This window comes from Macrobrachium nipponense, chromosome 31 (assembly GCF_015104395.2).
Source record: "Macrobrachium nipponense isolate FS-2020 chromosome 31, ASM1510439v2, whole genome shotgun sequence".
Taxonomy (NCBI): Eukaryota; Metazoa; Arthropoda; class Malacostraca; order Decapoda; family Palaemonidae; genus Macrobrachium; species Macrobrachium nipponense.
In genome coordinates, this window is record NC_061093.1 from 54,274,791 (window position 1) to 54,284,328 (window position 9,538).

A 9,538-nucleotide genomic window follows, 5' to 3' on the forward strand; every position below is an offset into this window, starting at 1 on the left:
GATTCCTTTTCAGGGATGTTGGGATCGTGCCTAGTGCTCCTATGATTATGGGTACGATTTCCACTGGCATATCCCATATCCTTATTTCTATTTTCAGATCTTGATACTTATCTATTTTTTCCCTCTCTTTCTCTTCAACTCTGGTGTCCCATGGTATTGCGACATCAATGAGTGATACTTTCTTCTTGACTTTGTCAATCAATGTCACGTCTGGCCTATTTGCACGTATCACCCTATCCGTTCTGATACCATAGTCCCAGAGGATCTTTGCCTGATCGTTTTCTATCACTCCCTCAGGTTGGTGCTCGTACCACTTATTACTGCATGGTAGCTGATGTTTCTTGCTCAGGTTCCAGTGGAGGGCTTTTGCCACTGAATCATGCCTTTTTGTACTGGTTCTGTGCAAGTGCGGGACATTCGCTTGCTATGTGGTTTATGGTTTCATTTTTCGTATTGCACTTCATACATATGGGAGAGATGTTATTTCCGTCTATCGTTCTTTGAACATATCTGGTTCTTAGGGCCTGATCTTGTGCCGCTGTTATCATTCCTTCAGTTTCCTTCTTGAGCTCTCCCCCTCAGTAGCCATTGCCACGTGTCATCGCTGGCTAGTTCTTTAGTCTGTATCATATATTGTCCGTGCATTGGTTTGTTGTGCCAGTCCTCTGTTCTGTTTGTCATTCTCTCCTGTCTCTGTATGTTTCTGGGTCTTCGTCTACTTTTATTAGTCCTTCTTCCCATGCACTCTTTAGCCACTCGTCTTCACTGGTTTTCAGATAGTGCCCCAGTGCTCTATTCTCGATGTTGACGCAGTCCTCTATACTTAGTAGTCCTCTCCCTCCTTCCTTTCGTGTTATGTATAGTCTGTCCGTATTTGCTCTTGGGTGTAGTGCTTTGTGTATTGTCATATGCTTCCTAGTTTTCTGGTCTATGCTGCGGAGTTCTGCTTTCGTCCATTCGACTATTCCTGCGATTATAATTAGTATTGTTGTTATTATTATTATTATTATTTTTTTTTTTTTTTTGCTCTATCACAGTCCTCCAATTCGACTGGGTGGTATTTATAGTGTGGGGTTCCGGGTTGCATCCTGCCTCCTTAGGAGTCCATCACTTTTCTTACTATGTGTGCCGTTTCTAGGATCACACTCTTCTGCATGTGTCCTGGAGCTACTTCAGCCTCTAGTTTTTCTAGATTCCTTTTCAGGGATGTTGGGATCGTGCCTAGTGCTCCTATGATTATGGGTACGATTTCCACTGGCATATCCCATATCCTTATTTCTATTTTCAGATCTTGATAACTTATCTATTTTTTCCTCTCTTTCTCTTCAACTGGTTGTCCCATGGTATTGCGAACATCAATGAGTGATACTTTCTTCTTGACTTTGTCAATCAACGTCACATCTGTTCTGTTTGCACGTATCACCCTATCTGTTCTGATACCATAGTCCCAGAGGATCTTTGCGTGATCGTTTTTTATCACTCCCTCAGGTTGGTGCTCGTACCACTTATTACTGCAAGGTAGTTGATGTTTCTTGCACAGGCTCTAGTGGAGGGCTTTTGCCACTGAATCATGCCTCTTTTTGTACTGGTTCTGTGCAAGTGCCGGGCATTCGCTTGCTATGTGGTTTATGGTTTCATTTTTCGTATTGCACTTCCTACATATGGGAGAGATGTTATTTCCGTCTATCGTTCTTTGAACATACCTGGTTCTTAGGCCCTGATCTTGTGCCGCTGTTATCATTCCTTCAGTTTCCTTCTTTAGCTCTCCCCTCTGTAGCCATTGCCATGTGTCATCGCTGGCTAGTTCTTTAGTCTGTCTCATGCATTGTCCGTGCATTGGTCTGTTGTGCCAGTCCTCTGTTATGTCTGTCATTCTCTTGTCTCTGTATATTTCTGGGTCTTCGTCTACTTCTATTAGTCCTTCTTCCCATGCACTCTTTAGCCACTCGTCTTCACTGGTTTTCAGATATTGCCCCAGTGCTCTGTTCTCAGTGTTGACGCACTCTATACTTAGTAGTCCTCTCCCTCCTTCCTTTCGTGTTATGTATAGTCTGTCCGTATTTGCTCTTGGGTGTAGTGCTTTGTGTATTGTCATATGTTTCCTGGTTTTCTGATCTATGCTGCGGAGTTCTGCCTTCGTCCATTCCACTATTCCTGCGCTGTATCTGATTACTGGCACTGCCCATGTGTTTATGGCTTTTATCATATTTCCGGCGTTGAGTTCTGACTTGAGTATCGCCTTGAGTCTCTGCATATATTCTTTCCTGATCGTGTCCTTCATCTCTTATTATTATTATTATTATTATTATTATTATTATTATTATTATTGCTAGTGATACAGAACAAGCCCACCAAATTGGCCATTAACTTGAAATTCAATCTTCCAACGAATGTGGTGTTCACGTGGAAGAATTTACAGATGATAGATAAAAACAAAGTAAAAGAAACCAGCTATGAGAAAAGAGAACGTCAATTTAAAAATGAATAAAGCAATAGATAAAAATGTTAATAAAATATTAGAATTTTAAAAAATGAAAATTGTTTTGGGGTAGTAATGCGTTGCATTTTCGCTTGAGATTTTGAAGACGTTCCAATTCAACGATGTCCTTAGGGAGCCCGTTCCACAGTCCAACAGTGTGAGGCAAAAAAGGATCTGTGGAACCTCACCTGTGGAACTGGGAAGTACCACAAAGTGGAACATTTAATGGGCGTTGGTATAAAGGGGGGGGGGGGGGGAGGTTATAGAGACCTAACCCCCAGGAGAAGGTTTTTAAGGCCCTGTCATCATTAAAAATATATATATATCTCCAGCCCCATTACACGTGGAAGGTTGTTACGCAGATATTATCCGCACGCCAGAGGGGTTTTCCGTACGTGTATCCACCTACGTACGTACAGAGATACGTACATAAGTACGTGAGAGCTCGTCTTTTACACCATACAAATCCGCGTGACCTTGAAGATTTCGGCAGATAAACAGCGGGGTGGAACTGCAAATGTTTATTATTAAAGGCAGTTTGCAGAGTTCCGGTGTCGTCGACCTCTACTATTTTTTTGGAAGAGAGAGAGAGAGAGAGAGAGAGAGAGAGAGAGAGAGAGAGGAGAGAGAGAGAGAGTGGAGGGCCCTTGGTAGATGGGTCCCCAGCAATTAATGTTTAGCTGAGTATTACAAAACATTCCGGTTGTGCTGGGCGTTCGCATTTTTGGAATCTCTCTCTCTCTCTCTCTCTCTCTCTCTCTCTCTCTCTCTCTCTCTCTCTCTCTCTAAATTGAAAGTCAAACTTTAGAACAAAATTATCCTCTCCCCTCTCCCTCCCCCTCCTAGTAGAATGAATGGATGAATGGATGCAGAATTACCCCTTCCAGCACCACCCAACATCTTACCACACGCAAGAGCAGCAGCAGCAATAACAAGAACAACAACAGTCCATTGTTGTCTCGACTGACCTTGAAGCGTGTCACGCCATCGGTGTTGATGTCGGCCTGTGTCAGAAACAACCGAGAGGTCCCCCTCCCCCCTCCTTCCCCCTCTCTACCCAGGATCAGAATTAAGGAAGGAAGGAGGAGGAGGAGGTGGAGGTTGTGGTAAACGACAGGTCGAGGTCCCCTCCCGTTGACCTATGACCTTTCGTGGTATTTTCCAGGGAGTGGCCAAGAAGAGCTTGTGAGGAAGGCTTGCCATTGGAAGGGTTGGAAGCGGGGAGGAAAAGAATGAGAGAGAGAGAGAGAGAGAGAGAGAGAGAGAGAGAGAGAGAGACTTAATAGTTATGCGAGTTAATCACACGGCTTTTGAATGAGAATGCTCTCTCGTCAAGCTGACATTTTCGATGTAATATTTCCTTGGGGTTTAAAGACAAACAATTTTTTTTTTTTTTTTTTTTTTTTTTTTAAGTTGAAGAACGAGTGTCATTCAAAAGCCGCGTGATTAACTCGCATAACTATTAAGTCTCTCTCTCTCTCTCTCTCTCTCTCTCTCTCTCTCTCTCTCTCTCTCTCTAAAAGCTGGCGTGTTATTTTTTTATTTACAGCTATAATTCCATTTATCATATCTCCACTTGGGTATATCTTATCTTTTGTTTCTTCATTCCTGCATTCAGCAGAAGGTAGTTTCCGTGTGTGCCCTTGAAGGAGCATATTTTTATTTATTTTTTTTTTTTTCGTTGTTCTTGTCAACTTCATTTTGAAGTCTGGCATGTTGACATTGTCACACACAAGGAAGTAGGAAGTTTTTAGTTTCTCATCCTAGTTTGTGGTATAGAATCCCCCTTTACTCCCCCCTCCCTCAGTACTATCTACGGAATGGTTTGAATGACTGAAATTGTTTATTTGTTGTTTATTCTTTGCCTTGGAAATGCGCGGCCAGTTGTAATAGATATCCATATACCTTTGCAATGTATCTGCAAATGCAATACGGCTCGGGATATCGAGGCTGTTTACGAATTGTATAAATTTGCATACTGTATGACATTGACGTGGCAGTTTATATGCTAGAATTATGAATCTCTCTCTCTCTCTCTCTCTCTCTCTCTCTCTCTCTCTCTCTCTCTCTCTCTGTGCTGTATTCCACGTCACGTTGCAACGTCCCTGAACGAATCCCTTGAGGTGTTATTGATTTCGGGAAATGAATTTATTTTTAAAACCTGCCGATGAGGAAGGTCGCGGTTGTATAAGACGTGCGACCTTGAACGATCGACTGAATATCCTCTCTCTCTCTCTCTCTCAATCTCTCTCTCTCTCTCTCTCTCTCTCTCTCTCTCTCTCTCTCTCTCTCTCAGGATATTTTGTGCAATGTATATTCATCTGAATAACTGCAGTTCTGAATTCCTAAGAAATTTATCTCTCTCTCTCTCTCTCTCTCTATTCCCGTTTTATTTCGTATTTTACTTTGCGCTGACTCTGCAGTATCTTATTCATCTGTGACCTTGAAAGGGAGAAGGGGGTGGGGGGTTTTGGGGGTAGCGGGCTCTTTGGGGGGGAGGTAATACTGGTTGGAGAAAGGTCGATGGAGGGGAGCATCTAATCCATCTCCCCCCCCCCCATCCCATATAAGCCCCGAGCCGCAACCTGCATATGCGTGTGTGTTTGTGCTTATGTGGGACCTTGAGAAACATACAAACACACGCACACAAGCACAGTATATACACATCCGTAATGATTGATGTACGTAATTTATCCGTGAGTTTTATGAATAAAAACTTTTCGTTTTGAGGAATGTATGAATGTATGAGCTTAGTGGAAGGAAACATGGCATTCATTTAGAGTGAGTGATTTAATGGAACTAAGTTTATATGTAAATTGTTATGAATTATAGTTAGGACTGTGCTCTCTCTCTCTCCTCTCTCTCTCTTCTGTCTCTCTCTCTCTCTCTCTCTCTCTCTCTCTCTCTCTCTCGTAGACGGCTAATTACTAATGGTTTTCAAGTTTGTTTTATATATTATATATATATATATATATATATATATATATCATATCATAGCATATCATATCATATCGCATTGCCGACAATTCTCTTATCGCTAAAAAAATTCCCCTTCGTTAAGCATGTTTGAAAATATATTAATTCCGAGGTAGAGCGAGTTAGATAATAAAGGACATTTGTAGCTCGATTTATATATATATATATATATATTATATATATATATATATTTATCCTAGTATATGTCTATATATATACATATATATTATATTATATGTTAGGTATATGTACATATATAATACATATCTATTAATTTAATATGTTCTATACACACACACACACACCACTATATATATATATATATATATAATATTTATATATGTATGTATCTGTATTATGTTATATGTCTGTATGTCTATGTATACATATAATATATAATACTGTGCTATATATATTTATACTAATCACAATAAATTTATCTATGTATTTATGTACGCATGTATGTTCGTGATACACCCAATGTTACCCTGTCAGCGTCTTATAATTGTTTCATGAACATGTAAACACACCCATTAATCTGGCTGACACCCTTGTTCATAGGCCCATGCGCGCACGACCGTCCTCCAAGGGCTTATGATGCACTTATTAGTGTGCATTTGCGCGCCGACGAGCGCGCACCAGAGCAGCAGCTGGTCGCCCTCAAGGCCACCCTCCTAATTTGGTTGAAGGTCGGGTTCAGTCTTACCTGAATCCGTGACCGCTTTATTGCTCTCTCTCTCTCTCTCTCTCTCTCTCTCTCTCTCTCTCTCTCTCTCTCTCTCTCTCTCTCTCTCCCATACCCACCTTGTGATTAACCATTTCGGAAATGAATTAAACGGTCGAACTCACACACACACATGGGTCGATTCCCGGATGTGAGAGAGAGAGAGAGAGAGAGAGAGTGAGAGAGAGAGAGAGTTCCACCAAGAAGCATAATGATTACTGAGTTTTTTTTTTCGTCAAATGGGTTGAAGGTTGATGTTTTTATAACCTAGATATGTTAAACTTTAACCAAAAATATTTAAAAAAAAAATTATTTTTAATACTGCACTCAGCCAAGGTTTCTTATTTTCTGCATTGATTGACTAGATATTATCTTCGTGACGTTGCAGTTGATGTTTATATTCATAAGGGAAAGAAAATAATATATAAAAAAATGGTCACGAAATACCAACGCATTTTACCTATGTATATTTGTTGACTGAGACTGCATCGTTTCCTTAATAATTTTCAAGTGTAATTTACAAAACTTGGACGTGATTTTCATTAGTGTAATTACAATTAGTAGTGTGTCAGTGTCTATTTATGTATGTGGTTGTTTAATTGTATAATACAAGGACACTATAGTTAGTTAAGGACGTGGGGAAAAAGCCCTTACAAATGCTTAAGTCTCCCATGAAGTGCATTTTCTTTGTTTATTGGAAGGTACGTTTTCTTTTATCCTACAGGATATACTATAATAAAGTGCGCTCGTATCTCATTTGGCGTTACGTGTGTAATATATGTTTTTATTTTCTTTTTTTACGTATTTATGGGAAGATTGGAAGACATATGCATTGTTAGATAAATAATCATAGGTATTTCGATGTTTTTTTTTCATATATTTTTCAATAAGTCTCAAAAACCTGAAAGATGTAAACGTTAAAATACATTTGCAGTACTATATATATGTATTTTAATTTTTTAACGTTTTTATAGGAATATTTGAAGTATTTTGAAATGTTAAATAAACACGCATAGGTATTGCAATGTTTTATTTAATCTTATAAAAGCGAAGGGTAGAGATATGTCGACTGTTAGAAAAATGTAAAATCTAATGCCATGTAGGTTATATACATGTCATTATTTTGTAGCATATATTTATTAAAATAAGAAAAAAAACCGCATAATTATTTGTTATTAACAACTAATTTCTTTTTTTTCAGTATCCAGACTCCACTGCGAGAGCGAATCCTTCAAGATGGACCTGATTCTGGATATCAACTCCATGATTTACCCGATGGATTTCGGTAAGTTTCTCTCTCTCTCTCTCTCTCTCTCTCTCTCTCTCTCTCTCTCTCTCTCTCTGAACTATCTTTGTATTTTTCACGCCAATACTGATTGAATTATGAGCTTTTCTTTAAATTCTGTTATAATAGATAACACCATTTTGTAACTTAGTACAAGTTACCATATCGTATGGCAAAAGGACAACGTAAAATTGCACTTAAGTATGTTTTATATATATATATATATATATATATATATATATATATATATATATATATATATATATATAACTAAAAGTTTTAGTAACGACAATAGCTTTCACTAGTTGTAAATACTTGTCAGATTGTCTTGTGAACTTACTTAAATAACTTATATTAATAGATGTCGTATAAAAGTTATATTATGTTCGAAACATACACAAATTAAAAAAAATGCAACCTTTATATTTTTTGGGGTAAATAATATATCCGAGTCATCCTGGGTATTGTTGTAGTGCCCCCGAGACTGAGATAAGATACCAATCTTTATCGGTTGGGCACGTGTTGATCTCACTGTACCCCCAGCCCCACGCCCCACGCCCCAACTTTTCTTATTTTTCATTTCTATTTGGCGGGTTTTGTTCCTTTGTGTCCCTTTATATATATATATATATATATATATATATATATATATATATATATATATACACATATCTATTTCTATTTCTAGTTCTATTTCTATTGATATTTCTATTTATATAGTACACCTCTCATGGTCTAGTGACCATGATGCTTGTCTTACCAAGAGCACGGAATAGAAGTTCTGTTATCCTAATCAATTGTCTCTGTAGTCAGTCGACTGTTGTGGTTTGATTGATGTGGTTCGGTTAATGTGTCATTCTAATTTTGGTACTTGCTGCAGCTCTCTCTCTCTCTCTCTCTCTCTCTCTCTCTCTCTCTCTCTCACACACATGTTATAGATTTTGAAATCTAGAATTCAATTGTATTTTGTTCAATTTTGACTACTTTTGCACATCTCATTTTCTGCGTTAGCAACATTATATTGGTGTTAGCTTAGCATTGTAGTAGTAAGAATCAGTAGCAAACAATAACAAATAGTAGCAATTTAATTATTATGATAATAGGACACTGACAACCAACCATCCTTTCAATATTCAAAATATATCAGCAGTTCAGTGGTTCTTGATTTTTTTAATGTAATTTTAATCATTCAATCGTTTATAGTCTTTTTTAAAGGGAAAACTATCATGATGGCTTTGTCTGTCCGTTCGTACTTTTTTTTTTTTATTCTGTCCGCATTTTATTCTTTCCGCACTTTTTTCTGTCAGCACTTTTTTCAGTCTGCACTTTCTCTGTCCGCACTTCTTCCTGTCCACACTTTTATCTGTCTGCACTTGTTTCTATCCACACTTTTTTCTGTCTGTACTTTTTTCTGTCTGCAATTTTTCTGTCCACACTTTTTTCTGCTGTACTTTTTTCTGTCCACACTTTTCTGTCCGCACTTTTCTGTCAGCACTTTTTTCAGTCTGCACTTTTTCTGTCCACACTTTTCCTGTCCACACTTTTTTTTGTCTGCACTTTTTGTGTCCGCACTTTTTCTGTCCACACTTTTTACTTTTCCCATTTTTTCTATCCGCACTTTTTTCTGTCCCCACTTTTTCTGTCGACACTTTTTTTTCTGTCTGCACTTTTTTCTGTCCGCACTTTTCTATTATCACTTTTTTCAGTCTGCACTTTTTCTGTCCACATTTTTCTGTCCGCACTTTTCTATCCACACTTTTTTCTGTCCGTACTTTTTACTTTTCACATTTTTTTCTATCCGCACTTTTTCTGTCCACCCTTTTTCTGTCCACACTTTTTTCTGTCCACACTGTTTTCATTCTACAGAAAATAGTGTGGACAGAAGTCCACACTATTTTCTGTCCGCACTTTTTCTGTCCACACTTTTTCTGTCTGTACTTTTTATGTCCGCACTTTTTACTTTTCCCATTTTTTTCTACCCTCACTTTTTCTGTCCTCACTTTTTCTGTCCGCACTTTTTTCTGTCCACAATTTCTCTGTCCATACTTTTCTGTCCACACTTTTTTCTGTTCGT

General features: G+C 38.3%; 1 protein-coding gene across 5 annotated transcripts in view; it reads left to right on the top strand.

Annotated features, from left to right (window-relative positions):
• The window catches only part of LOC135206971 (DNA-directed RNA polymerases I, II, and III subunit RPABC3-like), a 140,795-nt gene that overhangs the window by 82,756 nt on the left and 48,501 nt on the right, over positions 1–9,538 (top strand). For all 5 annotated transcript variants that reach the window (XM_064238532.1, XM_064238529.1, XM_064238531.1 and 2 more), the window contains one exon: positions 7,381–7,464. In XM_064238532.1, coding sequence (XP_064094602.1) covers positions 7,381–7,464 — 84 coding nt within the window. The remainder of the gene's footprint in view (positions 1–7,380; positions 7,465–9,538) is intronic.